The sequence below is a fragment of the Monomorium pharaonis genome, chromosome 11, assembly GCF_013373865.1.
Source record: "Monomorium pharaonis isolate MP-MQ-018 chromosome 11, ASM1337386v2, whole genome shotgun sequence".
Lineage (NCBI taxonomy): Eukaryota > Metazoa > Arthropoda > Insecta > Hymenoptera > Formicidae > Monomorium > Monomorium pharaonis.
In genome coordinates this window covers 6,903,222-6,923,710 of record NC_050477.1, presented here as the reverse complement: position 1 = coordinate 6,923,710, position 20,489 = coordinate 6,903,222, and the positions used below count along the sequence as shown (strand labels likewise).

General features: G+C 34.4%; 6 protein-coding genes across 10 annotated transcripts; 2 read left to right on the top strand and 4 right to left on the bottom strand.

The window, feature by feature from the left end:
* Window positions 1–215: 215 nt before the first annotated feature.
* Window positions 216–2,427, bottom strand: LOC105836932. Of its 2 annotated transcripts, XM_036293772.1 has the most exons (4): window positions 2,204–2,427; window positions 2,089–2,123; window positions 1,018–1,673; window positions 216–468 (listed from the first exon to the last, which is right to left on the bottom strand). In XM_036293772.1, exons 2-4 carry the CDS (start codon window positions 2,120–2,122, stop codon window positions 268–270), a joined length of 891 nt encoding a protein of 296 aa, XP_036149665.1. In that variant the 5' UTR covers window position 2,123; window positions 2,204–2,427; the 3' UTR covers window positions 216–267. The 2 variants fall into 2 exon arrangements, with proteins under 2 accessions (XP_036149665.1, XP_036149664.1); XM_036293771.1 differs by having other exon boundaries at window positions 2,089–2,425.
* A 1,652-nt stretch (window positions 2,428–4,079) lies between these two features.
* Window positions 4,080–8,572, top strand: LOC105836040 (AP-3 complex subunit beta-1). Its single transcript, XM_012679798.3, has 10 exons — window positions 4,080–4,401; window positions 4,625–4,700; window positions 4,765–5,346; window positions 5,423–5,719; window positions 5,816–6,083; window positions 6,154–6,858; window positions 6,921–7,223; window positions 7,310–7,581; window positions 7,661–8,025; window positions 8,143–8,572. The coding sequence occupies exons 1-10, from the start codon at window positions 4,265–4,267 to the stop codon at window positions 8,288–8,290; spliced, it is 3,153 nt and encodes a 1,050-aa protein (XP_012535252.1). The 5' UTR covers window positions 4,080–4,264; the 3' UTR covers window positions 8,291–8,572.
* LOC105836045 (soluble lamin-associated protein of 75 kDa-like) lies at window positions 8,330–9,728 on the bottom strand. 3 transcript variants are annotated; one of them, XM_012679809.3, is made up of 5 exons: window positions 9,456–9,629; window positions 9,017–9,378; window positions 8,770–8,946; window positions 8,564–8,694; window positions 8,330–8,478 (listed from the first exon to the last, which is right to left on the bottom strand). In XM_012679809.3, exons 1-4 carry the CDS (start codon window positions 9,602–9,604, stop codon window positions 8,570–8,572), a joined length of 813 nt encoding a protein of 270 aa, XP_012535263.1. In that variant the 5' UTR covers window positions 9,605–9,629; the 3' UTR covers window positions 8,330–8,478; window positions 8,564–8,569. The 3 variants fall into 3 exon arrangements, with proteins under 3 accessions (XP_012535263.1, XP_012535264.1, XP_012535262.1); XM_012679810.3 differs by having other exon boundaries at window positions 8,335–8,694; window positions 9,596–9,728; XM_012679808.3 differs by having other exon boundaries at window positions 8,335–8,694.
* LOC105836041 (two pore calcium channel protein 1) lies at window positions 9,615–17,205 on the top strand. 2 transcript variants are annotated; one of them, XM_012679801.3, is made up of 11 exons: window positions 9,615–9,753; window positions 11,973–12,193; window positions 12,526–12,690; window positions 12,764–12,889; window positions 13,351–13,658; window positions 13,729–14,009; window positions 14,677–14,895; window positions 14,968–15,087; window positions 15,184–15,523; window positions 15,631–15,932; window positions 16,011–17,205. In XM_012679801.3, the coding sequence occupies exons 2-11, from the start codon at window positions 11,984–11,986 to the stop codon at window positions 16,343–16,345; spliced, it is 2,406 nt and encodes an 801-aa protein (XP_012535255.1). In that variant the 5' UTR covers window positions 9,615–9,753; window positions 11,973–11,983; the 3' UTR covers window positions 16,346–17,205. The 2 variants fall into 2 exon arrangements, with proteins under 2 accessions (XP_012535255.1, XP_012535254.1); XM_012679800.3 differs by lacking the exon at window positions 9,615–9,753 and adding an exon at window positions 11,503–11,608.
* On the bottom strand, window positions 17,139–18,703 carry LOC105836044 (mevalonate kinase). Its single transcript, XM_012679806.3, has 2 exons — window positions 17,738–18,703; window positions 17,139–17,606 (listed from the first exon to the last, which is right to left on the bottom strand). Exons 1-2 carry the CDS (start codon window positions 18,668–18,670, stop codon window positions 17,346–17,348), a joined length of 1,194 nt encoding a protein of 397 aa, XP_012535260.1. The 5' UTR covers window positions 18,671–18,703; the 3' UTR covers window positions 17,139–17,345.
* A 143-nt stretch (window positions 18,704–18,846) lies between these two features.
* LOC105836043 (protein BOLA2) lies at window positions 18,847–19,213 on the bottom strand (the record flags this gene model as incomplete). Its single annotated transcript, XM_036293562.1, is given in 2 exon segments — window positions 18,847–19,004; window positions 19,119–19,213. Coding segments are annotated over 2 exon segments (192 nt in total), but the record flags the coding sequence as incomplete, so codon positions are not given.
* Window positions 19,214–20,489: the final 1,276 nt, after the last annotated feature.

The window sequence follows — 20,489 nt, the reverse complement described above, 5'->3', positions numbered from 1 at the left end:
AAGTTTAAGAGCAGTCAGCGTTTACTTATCCAAGATAGCATGACAAATATTACAAATTATGTCAAGGACAAGAAAAAGTCTTGATTTTATTAAATGCTATTTAATTATATTTTTATACAGTTATCAAGTATCTAATTTAAATAATTATCCAATTTTAATAAATTCAGCAAATACAAAGAAATTTGAAATAAACAGTTGAATAATTTATACATGAATATCAAATAAAATATGTTTATTTATGTTTATAAAATTTGATATATTTAATTATTATAAGATGGTCCATACACACCCAGTAGAAGAAAGTGGAATAGTAGATGAAACACTGATATTATTTAGATATAGTAGCATTGTTTCCCTAAACACATGTTTATAGTCAGAATTGTATGTATCAAGTGGTAGCTGCACATTTCTTGTGGTGGTAATTTGAAATCGATCATCGAACACTTTCATTAAATGGGTATGTTCTGCCTGCAAAAGAAATTGTCATAAAAAAAGTTAATCCAGCTGAGATATTCTTCACAATAAATTATTTAGTTTTTTTTCCAGGTAAGGAGGGATTTTAAAGATGCTTCTTAAGCATCAATTTTAGCTTAATAACTCTGTTTCAAGACTGACGAAATTGTCGGCCCACAGTTTATATAAACTAAGAATATTAAATTAATAAAAAAATTATATTGAGCATCAAGATTCACTGCAGAACAAATAGGCGATCTTAACTTTATCTATATGTTTAAAAAAAGTAAAGTTTGAATAGGGAAGTCTAAATCGATAAAAGAATGTAGCACATATACTAAGTTTTCCAGTAAAAAATTATTAGATTATTGAGACATAAGGTAAACGTTAACATAATGAATGATTAAAAATTTAATGATAACAATGGAAAGTCAGTTGAAGTATTGAGGAACTAATCAACAGAAGATCTAAAACAGATTTGTAACAATAATTGATTCTTTGTTCCTATCAAGAACAAAAAAGATATGATAATATTATAAAGCATGTATGAAAAAGCATACGTACCATTTCCATCCCCATCATGAAAGTGGTAAATTCTCTTGAATAATTACATTTCACTCTCTTCTTCTCAAGATCTACCCTTATTTTGCCTTTGTTTTTGAACTCTAAAAATATAACTTGGAAATGAGGAAGTTTTTTTATCTCCTTATTCTTCTCTTTTTCTATCTTTATATTATAACAGGTATCGCAATGGCCTAGTGATATCGTTTCTTGCACATCGAATGTAATACGTTCTTGTTGGCCATAGACGCGAGGATGTGTTTCTTTTATATGTACCTTTAACTCATTACCTATGTTAAATAGATTACCAATTTCTTTTATAATATCTTTGTTTGGACTTCTTCCACATGTGAAAATTTTATCTACACCAGTCGCATTAAACTTAATTCGAAACGACGAATTGAAGTTGATATCCTCTTGTATAATATCAGTTGGCTCAGTGTGAGTTTTGTATCTCAAAGATGACTCATATTTGATATTGTATAAAAAACAAAAGAGAGAATCAAAGTCGTCATCGTTACGACATAATAATGAGGCAAAAAGTTTTATAACTTGAAAGGGTTCTCTGTATACTACAGTGGTTTTCGTCAGAGTATAGTTATAATGTAACCCAAAACTCTCATTATTGAACATTCCTTGTGGAAAGATTGCGTTGACCCCTAAAAAATAAATAAAACGTTTAGTCAAATACAATATTGGGATATCTCGTCTCACATATTGTTTGAAAAATTATTCTTTGTAACCAATATTTCAAAGTGTGATGTATTTAATTTTAAATTAGCTACAAGATTTTAACTTCTAGAAAAAAATATAAAATATTGTATGTAGACGTTGTCTTATTCAAATATCCATGGTTCAAAAAAAGATATTTACGACACAAAGATAAAATCTTTGAGAAAAGTCATGAACGGGCATAATACTTGAACTTGATATAATTCTCTTCTTCTTCATTATATTATATCTCTAATTAATTTTTTAAATAATATTGTTATAAAATTGGGAAAATGTAATAACTTGTTAGCAGATTTTATGTATCAAAACTGATGCAAACAGTGATTCAAATAGTTAACTTACCCAATAAAAATGGGACAAGAGTAAAGTTCATCATTCTGAAACGTACTTTATATATATATATATATAGATAGATCACGTATAAAATTAATTTATCGTTGAAAAAAATTTTTTTTACACAAATTAACGTCTGTTAATATATTAGTTCCTTTGTTTGAAAGCTCCTTTATGTGAGAATGTGCTCTGCTCCTCTTTGGGAAATATCGTTTCGATTTGTTTACCGTAACGGATATATATAATTCGATTTGATCTTAGTCTTGCTATGTAAACAAATTTGGCGATGATTCGGCATGAGTAGCGAGTATTGCGGCCCCGAGCAGAACCAGAGAGAAGCCTGAGAGCGGCCACCGCGGCCTTTTTCGTGCGACCGAAATGTGGATGTAGCATCAGCGCCAAACGTGGATGTAGAACTACGTACCACATCCACTTTTCGATCCTGTCAATAAAATCGTTCGTTTGGTGTGCGTCCGTGTTACCTGGTTGTGTTCCGTGCTATGTGGACAAAATGACGGTAACAGAGTTATTGATTTTTCGTATGTGTGCGAGCGAGAAGATACAAGAGCGAACGAGACATTCAATAAGAACGAGCGAAACAGTAAAAGGAGTGAGCGAGAGATCATTAAGAACGAATGAGATAGTAATAGAAGTGAGCGAGATGAGAATAACAGCATGCTGAAGCCCGAGAATCGGATCGAGCTTCCTTGCACGTTGTTATTCTCATCTCGCTCGCCTCCCTTACTGTCTTGCTCGCTCGCGTAATGCAAATATATATATTGTGTTTTTGAGACCGACACCTTTTTTACTTAGAAAATTTAGAATATTAACAAATTATTATATTTAATATTTTTTATATACATATCATTAATATTTGTCATTTTTTTAAATTAATTAAAATAAATTAAATAATTTGGTAATAATTTTGTTATTTTGTGGGTTTTTAAGCTTTACAAATTTTGTAACAAATTGTTATAAACATTTATTTTTTGCATAATCAAAGAACGACACAAAAAATGTTATACACATTATAATATTTCTTTCGTTATTTTTTCCGATTAGCATAATTAGTTTGTACAGTCAATTTACAATAATTTGTTTATAAAAATTTGTTGCAAAATTGATTTTTACAAGGTACTTTTTATATCAATTATAGTTTTTTACACTCCAGTCTTACTTTTAATAGTTATTTTTTGTTAACTTTATTAGTTTAGCTACAACAAGGCTAGAACAAATTACAATGAATCCTTTTATTTATTTTTCGCATAAACAAAGCTACAACGAAAATGTTATTTACGTTTTCTTTGTAATTTTTTCCATAGAAGCGGCGCAGTTTTTTTTAAATCAATTTAATATGAATATTAATTATGTGTGTATAATTTACATTTTATACAAATTTTATCTGTTGAACAATTCCACTAATGACATCTTTATTTTCTTTTTGGCCCTGTGATCAATTCCAGTTAAATTATTTGAAAACGACATTTTCATACATAGTGCACGCTTTGTGTATTACACATTTATTGATTACTTCATCGGAATTTGTTTAAAAAGTTACGTGAATAACTGTTGTTTTTTAAACGTTTGTTTCATTTTTATCATACTAAATCTCGGGCTTCAGCATGCTGTTATTCTCATCTCGCTCACTTCTATTACTATCTCATTTGTTCTTAATGATCTCTCGCTCACTCCTTTTACTGTTTCGCTCGTTCTTATTGAATGTCTCGTTCGCTCTTGTATCTTCTCGCTCGCACACATACGAAAAATCAATAACTCTGTTACCGTCATTTTGTCCACATAGCACGGAACACAACCAGGTAGCACGGACGCACACCAAACGAACGATTTTATTGACAGGGTCGAAAAGTGGATGTGGTACGTAGTTCTACATCCACGTTTGGCGCTGATGCTACATCCACATTTCGGTCGCACGAAAAAGGCCGCGGTGGCCGCTCTCAGGCTTCTCTCTGTATAAACTAGGTCATAGCAGCTACACCTTTTGCTGTGAATCCGTGATGTGGAAGTGCAAAACAATATGGCCGCTCGCTGAGGTGCACGGTTGTCAAAAATTTGAGAACGGTTGTTTTGAAACGCGTGAATCACTTGAAGATACTTGAACTTTTTTCCCTCCCCTCCTCTGTTCTGAAGAGAGTTATCGTTATCCCGCCTAAGATAGAGCGAAATAATGTTGACGGCAGCAGCGAGCATATCCAACAATGGCTCCTACAGTGTCGAAAGGCCGCCTACCCCAGACGGGGATCTTTTCGATACGATGGAAATTCCTTCCTTCATGAGTGGCTTATTTCACCCCGAATACAAGAAGTAATTAACAAAAGTGATCCGTCTAATCTCGTTTGCATGAATTAGATCGTTCTCCTTTCAATCGTAAAGCGGCAGTTGCAGCTTTGGACATATTGAAACCTGTCATGAATATTGAATTATGTCAGATCTTGTTATCACTATCTTGTTACTCGATTGAGTATAGTAGAAATACGTTTTGTGTTTAACACGGACGAAAATTTTCATAGAAACATATGCATTTCAGACATGACGATCTTAAGGAGATGCTGGATAGCAACAAGGATGGACTTAAATTGGAAGCCATGAAACGTATAATTGGGGTAATCACACACTTTAGATCTGCATTAGTATTAATACTTGGCAATAACACGATCTTTCTTTTAGATGGTGGCCAAAGGAAAAGATGCATCAGATATGTTTCCAGCTGTTGTAAAAAATGTAGTATCCAAGAACATTGAAGTAAAGAAGTTAGTATATGTTTATCTAGTTCGTTATGCAGAGGATCAACAAGATCTGGCACTTTTGTCTATATCGACGTTTCAACGAGCTCTAAAAGATCCCAATCAGCTGATACGAGCGAGCGCTCTCAGGGTGCTGTCCAGTATACGGGTCTCCATGATAGTACCTATTGTGATGCTGGCCATCAAAGACTCGGCCAGCGATATGTCGCCGTACGTGAGAAAGACTGCGGCTCATGCCATCCCTAAATTGTATTCATTGGATCAAGAGCAGAAAGAGGAGTTGATAAGCGTACTAGAGAAATTACTGTCTGACAAAACCACCCTTGTGGTAGGTTCAGCAGTAATGGCATTTGAGGAGGTGTGTCCTGAGCGAATAGATCTTATCCATAAGAATTACAGAAAATTATGCAATTTATTGGTGGATGTCGACGAGTGGGGTCAAGTGGTTATTGTTAACATGCTCACCAGATATGCTAGAACGCAATTTGTTAATCCAAATACAGATGTAAGTACACATTATTGTCGAGAATGAGTAGACGGTATTTTAACTAGAATATTAATTATAAAAATTATATTTGTAGAACGTAGAAGAAGACGAAAATCGGCCGTTTTACGACTCTGATTCTGATTCTTCCAGTACAAAGAAACCAAAATTCATGTTAGATCCTGATCATCGTTTGTTGTTAAGGAACACAAAACCCTTGCTGCAAAGTCGAAACGCATCCGTGGTAATGGCGGTCGCTCAATTATACCATCATGCAGCACCTAGAAGTGAAGTTATGACCGCTGCAAAGGCACTAATAAGATTACTGAGAGGCCATAGAGAAGTACAAAGTATTGTGCTTCATTGTATCGCTAGCATATCAATTACAAGAAAAGTAAGATACGGCATTAAAACGCGATACAAATTAATCTATAGTAATTCAGTTTGCATGTGTATATTACATGACATACATTGTTATTCTACTTAATAGGGAATGTTTGAACCTTTCTTGAAGTCATTCTTTGTGCGGACTTCTGATCCTACTCACATAAAGCTATTAAAACTCGACATATTGACAAATTTGGTGACTGAAACCAGCATTAGTGTAATACTGAGAGAATTTCAGACATACATTTCTAGTAGTGATAAGGAATTTGTCGGCGCCAGCATTCAGGCAATCGGCAGATGTGCAAGTAATATCAAGGAGGTGACCGACATGTGTCTTAATGGACTGGTATCGTTGTTGAGCAATAGAGATGGTAAATTTCTATTACTTATATATGTTATGTTTTGAATCATACATTATTACGCTATTTTATTTTTATACAGAGGCTATTGTAGCAGAAAGTGTTGTAGTAATTAAAAAGCTCCTACAAACGCAACCAAATGAGCATAAAGACATTATTGCTCATATGGCTAAGCTAATGGATTTCATAACAGTGCCGCAAGCCAGAGCCTCTATTCTGTGGCTTCTAGGCGAATACTCCGACAGAGTTCCGAAGATAGCGCCAGACGTGCTCCGAAAAATGGCAAAGAGTTTCGTGAACGAACAGGATATAGTGAAGCTGCAAACCTTAAACCTGTCTGTGAAATTATGCTTGAACAATCCCTCGCAGACAAAGCCGTTTTGTCAATATGTCTTCCAACTTGCCAAATACGATCAGAATTATGACATCAGAGATCGTGCGCGTTTTCTACGGCATTTCATTTTCGAGGAGGAAGGTGACGTGAAGATGCTTCCACAGTTTGCAAAGAGAGTTTTCCTCGCACCGAAACCGGCACCGACTTTAACGTCCAGGTTCAAAGAGTCGGAATATCAGTTGGGCACTCTCTCTCATTATCTGGACATGCCGTGCGTGTGGTATCGGCCTTTACCGCCTTTCCCAGAAGTTACGCAAGATCCGTCCGTGCGAGACGTCTTACCGCCTGCGCAAGAGCTTAAAGTAGAGCGCCATAATAGGAAAGAAAAGGAGAAAAAGAAGAAGGAAAAAGAAAAATCATTTTACAGTGATGAGGAGAGTACTCCTGCCGAAGGTATGAAAATAATTAATAGTTGTGCATGTATCGTGTACTTAAATTTTTATTTTTAATTTCAGATTCGGACAATCAATCATCTGATTCGTCATCCAGCGAATCTTCAGACGAAGATAGCGATTCATCGGAGTATACAAGTGAATCTGATAAATCCGAAACGAACAGTGGAAAGAAAAATGAAACCAAATCCGATGATTCCGAAAGCGAATCGTCGAGTGATGAAGAGTCAGATACTGAAGATGAAGAAGATGATGAAGAAGAGAGCGAGGCTCAAGAGAACGAAGAAGAGAAACTGAAAGTTGTCAAGCAAGAAGTAAAAGAAAAACCAAAAAGCAACTTTGATTTACTATTAGACCTGGATGATGGTTAGTTTGACAAAAAATACATATATTAGAAAAAATTATTAATGCATTACTTCTTCATAATTTATTATATATTTTTTTACATATAGTTGTTCCAATGACGCCTGTGATGACGCCTAGTTTGGGTGGTTTTCTTACTCCAGTTAATTCAACAATCACGGATAATGTTCGTGAAGTATCGACGTCGTATGTTCCGTTAAAAAAGGCTACTTTGCTGAATAGTATCACAGGACATGGTTTAAAAATTGAGTACAGATTTACGAGATCGCAGCATTTAGTTAGCTCAAATTTGGTTAATATCGAATTAACATTTTCTAATGAAAACAACGATGTTATTAAGGAAATTCAAATAGGAAACAAAGTGAGTAATGTTTCGAATATAACATATAATTAGTTATTATTATGAAATTATACATTTCACCTATATATTTTCTTTTCAGAATTTGCAAAAGGGTATGTTTATACATGATTTTACGCTAATATCGTCTCTTGATGCAAACGCTACCTTAACTTCGACGCTAGGCGTTAATTTTAATGACTCCACTCAACCGGCCAACTTCAACATTGACTTCACAATTAATGACGAGAAATATTCGTGTCCGGTCAGTATCAAACCACCAATTGGAGAGATAATAAGATCTGTGACTTTGCCTGAAAACATGTTCAATGCGGAAAAGGCCAAATTAAAGGGTATGAACGAGCACATAGCGAAAATACCGTATTCTGGGAACAAAAACATTATTCCTCAAAAAGTGTTCGAGACTGCCAATGTCGCAAGAATATTTAACGAGGACGAAATTATGCGGTAAGATTTGCATTTCTCATAAATTTAATTGCACTTATATAACCATGGACGCATATCTTCAATTTTATTTTCTCTTAATTAAATCTATAAAATTAAGTATCACAAATGTGTTTACAGATTTGCCGCTCATACTTTAACGTCTAAATCGTTGGTATTGGTAACAATAAAATTTATTGACGCCGAACAATTAGAAGTTTGCGTGAATTGTGAAAAAATGGTTATAGGATCAATTTTGTTGAATGAATTTAAGAGTAATTTGAAATAAAACGGATATATGCTATTTATAGGTATCAAATTACAGACATTTTATATATTTAGGCAATTTTAATACTCCTCCCTTTGTTAAGTAAAGATAAATTTTTCAAATATTCCATTTAATTTCTAGATTTATATGTATGTACAAATATATATATATGTATTTATCCAGATATACGTACATGTATAAATATGCCTCTACAAGTATAATATATAATTATATAAATATATAAACATCCTGTTACGCGCCAATGTGATGGTTTTTATAATAAATTCTAATTACTTTTTGTCATAAGGCTGCTGCTCTTTTCAAGCTACACCATATTAATTGCTGAGACCCAATGATATCACAGTCCGCAATCTCCCAAAAACGCAGTCGGTACTCCTTGCGACTCGTCAAAAATTTCTTTAATACTGTGTAAAAAAAAAGTCCAAGGTACATTATTCTAAATATGTAAAAATGCTGGAGCTAGAGCTAGAGCTACTTACTTCTCAACATTCCACTAGAGATCGGTTTCGAGAAGCCAATGTCTTCATTCGGAAAACGTGCGATTATGTCTGACAAAATTTCCGTACCGAAACCCTGGTTCCTGTATTCCGAACGAATGTACGCCGTATCTATTACAGGCATTATGTATTTCTCTTTCGTCGAAAATATTTCCGTGCCTAGGCAAATAATTAAGAATTATATTTATATATTCTCTTCCTGAATTTTTCTAACGTCACACCTAACTACCTGTAGGTTTAACAGTGTAAAAACCGATCGCTTTGCCACCTTGCCACCTCAAGAATATGACATCACGCTCGTCCACCAGAGCGTACAACGACTCGAGTTTTTCTGGTTGTGGCGTGTCAAAGAGTGGATAAACGATCTGGCTCAGTATATAAAAAAGCACCTTATCACGATCTGTTTGGACGTCCCGCCAACCATCGTCGAGTCGATCGAAACAAGTATCGTTAACATCGATTATCTCATTGTTTAACGTTATAGCTATAAAATGATCGCCGTCGACGCAGTCAACACGACAGACGTCACCCTGAATATTTAAGCTCTGTAGATCGAGTTGAATGGCTTTCGTTCGTACACATTTCCCGCATCTACGAATCAATTGCGTTAGTATATCGAATTCACATGTAAAAATATATGAAATAATTATGGGAACGATTTGTTTTACAGATGAAAATTAAGAGATGAGCTCGATAAAAAGATTATTACGTAATCGAGCAGTTTTAATGTTGACAACGCGGTGCAAGCTAATCGGAAAACGAAAAAAATCGAGCCACGTGACTTCTCGTAGAAAACAAGATGCATCACCTCGAACATATCATCCCGGACAGAATAAAGACGTCGTGTGATAAGAGAGAAATATTCGACCAAATTGCAACGCGAAAAAGTGAAACTGATAAGGACAATAATTCACTTGTCGCTCTTGGAGTACTGCCTTCTCGATGAAGTATGCGCACGTGACAGTGGTACGTAGGAAAATTACGATTACAGTGCGCCACGCGGGAAGCAGTCTTCGAATTCAACACAGAAACTCAAGTCGGACTACGGATTGCCGGTTGGCGATTTCCAGTTGACGATTTTATTTCAGCCAATCGTGATGCAGCTAGCTCCGGCTATAATTGTGATTTAGTCCGTCTTTGCTCCTTCGTCAGCCATCTCGTCAACTGAGAATCATAATCCGTAGTTAGAAATAAGAAACAGTTCAATATGTTGAATAAGAAAAACATTAAACATTTGTTATTCATACTGAACTGTTCCTTGTTCCGTTAATTATATGGAATACTCCTTATACATAAATTGATTATGTTAATTTCGCAGTGTGAGCAAAGAGAACTGATACGTGTTTTCCATGTTTTCAATAATATACGTCTTATACAAACTATACCGGAAAAATTGAAATTATACATTTGTGAAATTTAAAGTTACGTACTCTGAATTACAAAATCAATTAAAGAAGGAAGATAATTCATGCATTTGAAAAAAATAATTATCTATTTTCCTTATAAAGATTTAAATTTGATAGTGTTAAATTGATAATTCAATGATTAATTTGATTCCATTTTAACAAAAGATTAATAGCGCTTTTAATATTCAAAATAAACCCTTGTTCCAAAATTCATTATTGTTACTACTAAAAATCAATCGTATACATAACTATAAATTTTCAGTAATGGTAGCGAATTTTGGAACGTACCCTGTAATTAATCACTGACCAGTTTAATATAAAATTTCTTAGTAGGGATTGTAATAACAAGTGTATAAGATATATTGTTAATCATTATATATTATTTCCATTCATAATGTTTGCATAATATTGAGATAGAGTATAGCAATAATTATAACAAGCATTTATTATTATTTTGTGATAAGACATTATTTATAATTACTCGACATGCCTAGCTGTCGGTGCGGTTGATAAGAGTTGAGTGTACGATTGCATGTCTGAACGTACGGATCACACGTAATCTTATTATACACGAGGAATGCAACGGCATTCATCCGTTATCGGAAGACAGATAGTCGTATTCTTGTGCTTGTCATTATACGGCGAGGGACAGTGAACTCTGTCACATTTAATTCTAATTAATTATACATGTCTACATGTCTCGTAAAATTCCAAGAATGTTTTAATACCACACAAGATTCTTTACAATTTTTAAAAAGAGGAAAGGTTGCGGACGGGGAGAGTATAGTAGGGTCGCGTTATCGAAAAATTCTTATCATACGATTATCATACGATTTAAAAAAGAAATCTCAGAGATAAGCCGTCAGACGGTGACGCACAGTGATGTAACTGTAATTCGAGCTGCGACGGGATGGAGGTCGGCAGCTTGCACTTGCCTCACGCGTTCGCCCGCTCCGAGGCGACGCGCACATGTTCGGGCTCGCTTATTATCGCAGATAAATAACGTACGCGAACGCATCTCTCGTGCGAGTGAGATGCGCTTTGATAGCGGCTTCGATAGCATGGATGGAACGTAGAGCGTGTCACGCGTTCTATATACGCCCGTACGCGCGACGCGTCGCGCAGTCGGAGTCAAACGTCGCCCTGGTAAAGAGGAGTCGCCGTCGGCGTGCTGACAGCCGAAATCTCGGGGATCTGAAGCCCGTCGATCGTGACGCGCCGACGTTTACGGGCAGACGAAAAGCGCGCGCGCGCCGGTGCATCCACCGTGCAGTCGCGCGTCAGCTGAGCGGGACGCGCGTCCGTCCCGATGTCTTCGTCGCGGCACGACGAACACGACGCGACCGATTACAAACGGTTCGAGGATGAGACGAGCGTGCCACTCGATCAGGAGATCACCAATGGCTCGAGCCGACGTAAGTCCGCCTCCGCGCCTTTCTCTGTTATCCTACCGTTGCCCTAGATCCATCATAGATTTCTCGTTGATAATGTGCCTGCGTTACGAAATGGCTGCAACATTGCAAATTGCGCACCGATGACAGGAAGGGATATTTGCAACGACAGTCTCTCTCGCTCTCTAAGGCAAGATGAGTCATGATTCAAGACTCGAGATAGCCGCAGCAGAAACGGTTTCTCTCTTTAACAAACGCGCCAAATTATGCTTTATTAATTTTATTAATGTATGAAAATATTATAAACCATGATATTTACTTATAGAGAGACTGTTATGACTTCTTAGTTAAGATAATTCTTACATATAGGTCTGTTTTTTTGTTTCAGAATATGGTTCTATGCTGTCCTCACCTTCCTCGGAAAGACATGTAAGGTCGTCATTTGGCAATGCTAATAACACTAATCAGTTGAATTATAAGTACAAAGCGAATGAAACCGGAACTGAGAGCATGGCTGAGAGGGACACAGTGTTTGCCACGCGCGACGCGATTCTCGACGTGGATCTGCACTGGGAAATGAACTATCACGAAGCCGCAATATTTTTAGAGGTAACTATATACTGATTATGGAAGTTAAAATAACAGCTAGTAGAACAGCAGAGATACACATGCATAAGTGGAAGATCGAGTGGTAAATTATTTCTTTTCAAGGCTATCTATTGTATTCTACAGTATATATGTTCTCTACACTATTATGTAGCTAATGTATGTTATATAACATGCAAAGTATAGTCTGTTATTTCTCACGTTGTAAATATGATTAAATACTGCATCAGTGTGAAAACTTAAATTATACCAAATTATAGTAGCTAACCGATTAATGAAAATAAAACATGATTGCGTATTCTCTGTCATTATCATCAAAACGATTATTTTTCCAGGAAGGTAGAAACAATGAGAAATTTGATTCTCATCCAAGGCATCCTGAAGATCTACCAGCATATCTCTTAGTCCACAACAGCTGGTACAATGGATTGGATTTACTCATTTCATTAATCTTGTTGTCTCTGGCATTTGTAGAGGAACCAGCTCTGCCACTGTTCAAAGTATGTCATGCATAGATAAACAGCATATCATTTTCTTTTACCGGTACCTTTCAGTATCATTGTTTTGCTATAGGTACCAGTGTGGGTACATGGCTCGGTAGAATTACTTGCATTAATTACTATCGGTGTGCAATTGGCTTTGAAGCTGAGATGGACTGGCTGGGCGCCTATGTTAAGACACAAACGTACGATGTTGAAGGTGAGAGATACCTTTCACTCGAATTATTTATACGTAAATGCATAAAAGAGCTAGAACACAGTTTACTATAGTTTAATAACATATTTATGAAGACATGTGTTGAGAGAAAGGCAAACAGATTATTCATATAATCAGATTATCCGAGTAATTTCTCTCATTTGAACACTTGTCTCTGATAATTATTATGCAATGATATATGAAAGTATCAGACGGAATGTGTATTGATTAACGATCAACGATCGCGCTGTCAGGATAAATAATGGGTGCTGCAGTGAATACATAATGACTTATTAGCTTACTTATATAATGAGTTTTTGAATGTCGCGATGTTCCTCATGAAATTTAAATGAATGGAGAGTGACGTGTACGATTTGAAGTGATTAGAAAGAACACACAAACTGCCAATTATTGAGCCAGGTTAGCGACCTTTTTGAAATACTCTTATTTGATTTCTGTTTCAGTGCGTCACATTAGCAATCATGTTTCTTGAAGCTATGACGGTCCTGGTACGGCAATCCTCGCATTTCCGCGTGACACGCGCTCTAAGACCCATTTTTTTAATAGACACGAAGTATTGCGGCGGCGTGAGGAGATTCATAAGGCAAATACTTCTCACACTACCACCTATTCTAGATATGCTGGGACTTCTTTTTTTCTTGATCATTGTATATACCGTATTGGGTTACTATATGTTCAGTGAAATGAACAGAAATTTCTTCACACTGCAAGATAGCTTTGTAAGCCTGTTTGTTCTTCTCACCACTGCTAAGTAAGTAGATACAATCTCTGACGTAATTAATTTAATAATATAATTTATTGACGACACACGTAATTTGCAGCTTTCCGGATGTAATGATGCCATCATATTCCCAAAATAAATGGTATGCAATGTATTTTGTGTCGTATTTGTGTACCATGTTATACGTGATGATGAATTTAATGTTGGCTGTGGTAAACGAGACGTTCACGTCTCGTGAGCGTGACAAATTCAAGAAACTCTTCCTGCACAAGAGAAAAGCATGTCAGCATGCTTTTAAACTTTTAGTTTCCAAACAAGACCCTGACAAAATGCGATTCCGTCAGTTTGAGGGCTTGATGCGGTACTATGCTCCAAATAAATGTGAGTACAAGATTATATATATATATATATATATATATATATATATATATATAGTATTGTTTTTTAATCACTTGTTGAAATTAATCTGTATTTAAGTTAAATATTAATTTTATGACAGCAAATATTATATGATACCAAATCATAATCATAAAAAATACTTGTTTTGTCATTTCTGAAATAAAAAATCTATTAATTTTAGTAATAAATATTTATTACAAAATAATATCTATTTTATATAAATTTAAATAATATGATAGAAACAATTTTGGCATACTTAACGCTGTCTTCAACTTACAATTAATTTGATTTATGATCAAAATATCAGAATGCAATCCCATAAATGGAAGGATAACTTTATATTTTTTAAAAACTTTTAGTATTGTTTTTTTTTAATATGCACATGACATATACTTACTGTCGCTCAAAAGTATTTAATTAAGAAAGGCAAAGTAATCAAATAGTTTTGGGCGACAGAATAACTTTCATGCCATTGAAAACTCAAAAAAATAAAAGATGATTTTATATATTATATAATATAAATTGACAGGATGACCGAGCGGTCTAAAGCGCCAGACTCAAAGTTCACGCCTTCTCGGTTCAAAACCGAGTTTCTAAACTTTCTTCTATATTATATAATTTTATATAATAATAATATAATTCTTTACAGCCACGCGGGACATTGTCTTAATGTTTTGTCATATGAATGTATCGGGAAGTGGCGCTTTAAATAGCGAGGAATTTTTATCAATTTATGATACCAATACGCTTCAGTGGGACTTGCAATACTCTAGCATACCGTGGTACCGTGCTATGTGGTGGCCTCTGCAAACGCTGTGTACAAGCGCTCATACTGTTATCAAGTGGCCATATTTCGAAACTTTGGTGTGTAAGTAAATGACAAGTGTAAATGACTACATATAAGAAAGCTTTGTATTTCACCATTCATAATTTTTTGTAGGTACGATCATTGTCGGTAATTGTATCGCCATGATAATAAGAATCCTTGAACCAAGTAACAGTCTTGAGGAATCGGTGCATGGATTTGCCGCGTGTTGGGACACTCTGCTGTTCGGGGGACGTGAGTAAAAATCTCTTAAAATTAAATATCTAAAATAAATATCTTAAAATAGAAGAATTTACAATTAAAGTAAATAAACTGCAAATAAATTCACAGTTTTCGTGGCTGAGGCACTATCAAAAGTATTAGCTCTTGGTATTAAATATTATCTGAGTTCTGGATGGAATCTCTTTGACTTGGGGACGACAGTAATGACCCTCGTTGCTGCATGTGTTCTCATTTTATTCCCAACGGCTACATTTATGGTTTTATTCCGGCCTCTCAGAACGCTGAGATTGTTTAAAATCAAGAAACGCTACCGAGACGTTTTTGGTACCCTCGTAATTCTATCTCCTCAGATGTGTTCGACAGCGATCGTCATGCTGGTCTTGTATTACTTTTTCGCAATCATTGGAATGGAAATGTTTGCCGGATACGATATGCGCAATTGCTGCAAGTTAGTACGATAATTAAACTAATTAAAGTAATTAAATATGATAATTTTTTCGCAATATTTGTTAATATATAAATAATATATATTCCGATTTTTCATATTCTCAATAGAAATACGACCGTTGAAGATTTCTACGAATATTCTGTCAATGGTAGCACGGCTTTAGGATATTACTATCTCAACACTTTCGACAATCTCATAGCGAGCTGCATTACGCTTTTTGAATTAACAGTTGTTAATAATTGGTTTATACAAATGAATGCGTACGCATTTACCGTGGGCATGTACACAAGGATATACTTCATGATATTTTATCTAGTGACCATGATTGTATTGACTATCGTGGTATCCAGTTTCCTGGAAGCTTTTCGATTTAGGATACAGTATAAAAAATCAACTTCAAAACATGACGGTAATGAATATATACTTGAGAAATCTTTCTTTCGTAAGTTTTATAAACTTTATATATACTTTTGTTTTATTTTCGTAGAGGAGAAAATGCTGCACGAAAAAGTAGAATTAAAATGGGATGAATTGCAATGCATAATCGAAGACTTTCAAACGCTAGAAAATTTACGCAACTCTTTAGTTGTCGGAGGTAGTACTCTCTTCGTCGGTTCACGGCCGCGAACGCGGGAAGTTTTACAGAGAAAGATGTACACGTACGAGATAAATGAATGGATATCTGAAGCAAAGTCCGAAGAAAAGCAACTTGTGTCTAATACAACACGTAACATGGAAGACGGTGATGGTACCTCTGATTCAGACCATCTTGTACTAAACGGCAATTTGCGTCACCAGCAAAACAGTATACCTACTCGATAAAATCGGTGACGTGACTTAGACCGTATTCAGAAGATTAATTTATATAATTTTCATTTACATTCGTGTAAATCCATTTACCACAATACATAGCTCGCTTAGACGTTAACGAATATATTTTAACAGTAAAGAAAGATAACGTAGTATATGTGACATTAAAGTTTTTTTTAAATAGAAATCGATATAGAAGATTCTAGAATCTAGAAGATTGATTAAAAGATATTGATGGAATTATTAGAAGACTATAACTAGAAGTTTTAATGCAAATGTTAATGCAAACAAATGACTTTCTTTATATATTTTGATATTACAAACTAGTCATGAATATTACAAAAAGATTTCATTTTTAGGAAATTATTTTTTCTTGAACTCGCGTTGACGCATGAAATTGTAGTTTTATAGTATATAATTCATGCGGCAAATATAAATATACTGATTATTACGAAATATAAAAAACAATCTCGTACGTTGGATATCATTTTGATATCATTTTAATGCGAAGGACAAGCGGCGTTGTCTTCATTATTTTATAGATCGCATTGCGAAAGGCTTAATTCGATTAAGATAATTCATTGGTGTGGGCTCGAAGAGCACGAGATCCGGAGCAGGATGATCTTGCTTATATTCATTAATTTTTCTTATAAATAATCGAAATTTCCATTTCTGCAGAATTTAACATGTAAAAAGAAAGCAAATGTCTTTTTATCTCGAGTCGGCTCTGCGTATTATGCAAATACGACGTATAGACATATCTAATATTGTTATGTATTATTAAAGCAAAAGAATATTTTATTGTTATTTTTCTATTTTTTATCTGATAATCCATGTATTTATTTACACAAATACATGCTTTATTATCTCTGTTAAGTATATAGAATATTATATAAATTTGTAATATAAATATGTATGTAACTTTTCCCCGTTCTTCCACCAAGAACGTCAATTAAGTTATTTTATCATTACATTTAGTTAATAGATGCCATTCATTTTAATTTATTTTTAATTAATGTTCAATTTTCACTCCGCTGCCACCTAAACTGGTTGTTGTGGCATAGAAATCCTTTTCTTCTAACTCTTTTGAGAGAGAGTTGATGGATTCGGTTTCAATGTCCGGCGGCAGCAAAATGTAGGCATACCCACCTCCACCAGCGCCTGTGAGCTTCGCTGCATATGAATGCATCTTTGCCATTGCACAAATCATTTCTAGCCTTGGATGTGACACGCCTAATGCGTTTAGTAATCCTTGGTTTATGTGAATAAGATTCTGAAAAATGTACATCAAAAGATAATTACAATCTTCAGATGATTATATATGTGAGTTTTAAAAAACAAAACTATATGTAATAAAATATATTATAAAGTTAAACATATTAAAGTTCAAAAAATGAGATTTACCGATAATATTTTGTACCATTCTTGTTCCATAATTTTTGTACAGTTTTCGGCCTTGTTGCTTATTTCTTTGAGCGTTTCCCAAGCATCGTTCGATAGAGCGTCGATACTATCCAGGATAGGTACAACGATTGTAGGATACGAATCCTTCAACTCCACTAATTTTTTCACTTGTTCTTTTGTACTCCGAGTAACATTCGTGTTGACCAGCAGGATCTTCAGATTTGATACATGTGGCAACATGTCTGTTAGTTTTTTCTCTTTAAATTTTATTACCGAACCATACGTGCACACGTTATTGTCGATTCCAGATGGAGACTCGTGCATAATTCGCTCACAGTTTAGAGCGTACCTCGAGATTTTATCAAGCTCGTTATAATTGAATGTATCATGACCGCCCTTCCGCAGGAGCGACCAATGTAGAAAACATGCTGCGAGGCTTACCGCGAAGGATGCTGAACTGCCTAGACCACTACCAATATTTAGTTCCGTGGACAAGTGCACGTGGAAGGAAGTTTCTTTTATATCAATGTGTTCTTCGTAGGCAATATAAACAAGCAAGTAAAAGAACGCTTGTAAGCTCAACATCTGCTGTTTAATAAAACTATCATTGTTATCCTTGTCTATTACATTTTCTATCGCATTGAGAAATTTGTTCACGTAAGCATATAATTGATTATTATCCTTGACTGATGGGTAATTGAAATTATCGCTAAAGAAGTAGTCCAGAAATATGTTTAAAGGAAGATTCAAAGATAACTTGACATTAGGGAACTCTAATTTAATAATATCTCCTGAATCTAATTTAGGCAGTTCAGCAAATTTAACAGTAGTACGTAAGTTTAAACTGGCCGCCACAGCAGTTTTTCCATACACCACCGCGTGTTCTCCGTATAAGATCACTTTGCCCGGTGCAGATACCTTGAACTCGATCATCTTCCTTATAAGTAACAATTTTTTTATCCGGAAAATTTATGTAACGTAGAACGTATCAAATATATATCGTAACTCGCACAGATTATTTAGAAAATGCGTATTTTGCTAACGTAAGGAAGGTCATCTAGATAATAATTATCGGTCTTTTGTATTGCAAATGAAGAGTAACACCAGTATCTTTTCATTAATTCGCTATTGATTTTATATCCATAAAAAGAATCTAACAAGATTCAAAAATCAACTTTTCGTTTTTTCCCATTGCTCTGGCGTTAATGTTGTTAGCGAAATGGCGTGAATTGTCTTCAGTTCTTCCTCCAAGATTCCATATACTAGTCTGGATTACAAATTTTTAATTTCAAAACTTTGTATTATGTATTTTATTAATATTTTAATGAGAGAGAAGATATTAATATTTGTACATAATCTTGAAATGAATTTGATATATTACCTATGACGCGACAGCAAGGGTTTTCCTTGAAATAAGTCAGAGACAACAACTACCGAAAATTTTGCACCGCAACCGTCGGATTGATCCACTACTTCCTGTAACACACAACGTACTGCAAACAATGGGTGCTTTCCATTTAGTGACACAAGTCGACACAAATATCGTTCTATCTTTATTACTCATGGAATCATAAAAAAAGATAGAACGATGCTTGTGTCGACTTGTGTTACTAAATGAAAGCACCCATTATCTTTTAAAACCAGTATAAATAACATTTTATTTCTCTCCTAACATCAATATTCAATGGATGTTAAATGTTATACACATCATCATAAGACACACCGATGCACATTAAACATGTTTGATAGCAATATAATATATTTGGCTTAAATTCATTAATCAGTGGCGTTTAAATTAAACGGTGTAACTCGGATATTTCACTCTATGAAGACTGGAAGATATATGATACGAAGTAGTGTTGAGATCTGTTAAGAAAACACTGAAAGCGTGACACTGACGTTGATGCAAATTAAGGTAGGAAGAATTTGATCTTAGAGGCCAGGTTCAAGACTGTATAGAAACGTATCTTTTTCTATGGATATTGGCATACAAGTACAAAAAACTAATAATAAAACAGGATGCAATAAAATGTTATTAACAACTCAGCATTTTGAAAAATATATCGGAGTACCGTATTATTTTATATATTAAATTAAATTGAATCATTTAATATATATTTATTAAATTCTTTATTTGGGATTGCTCTAGATAGTCTTGCATCCTCCAATATTTAAAAAATTATATTATTAATATAAATATAAGTTTTATATATAATGTGCAGAATAATTTTTTTATATATAAATGTGAGACATTTAATTAAGCATCACCATATACACAATTAGTGTTAATAAAAGTACATCCGTAAATGATTGTACAAAATGTATAAAAAATTAAATATTTAATATCAGACTTAGAATATTGTGTTTGAATATTCAGAATCACAAGTACAATTATGCATACGCGTTATGCATACCAATTATTCAATTTTACATATCTTAGCATATTGAATTTTTATCTTTCGGTACTATAAAAACTAGTCGTAAATTAAAATATTTCAATCTTTTATTTGCACTTATAAGTTTGATAATTATTTATAGAACATTTAAGATTTTAAAGATTTTAACATTTTACTATGTGTGCTAATATAATTCTGGATAGAAAATACAGAATACGCAATAGTGAAATATTTGCACAAAAAAGTCTTATTGTATATTATTATGCTATTAAATTAACATTAAATTAATTAATATGTCAAATTTTATAACGAAAAAAACTACTCATTCTTATCTTCAAAACATACGATGGAGTAAG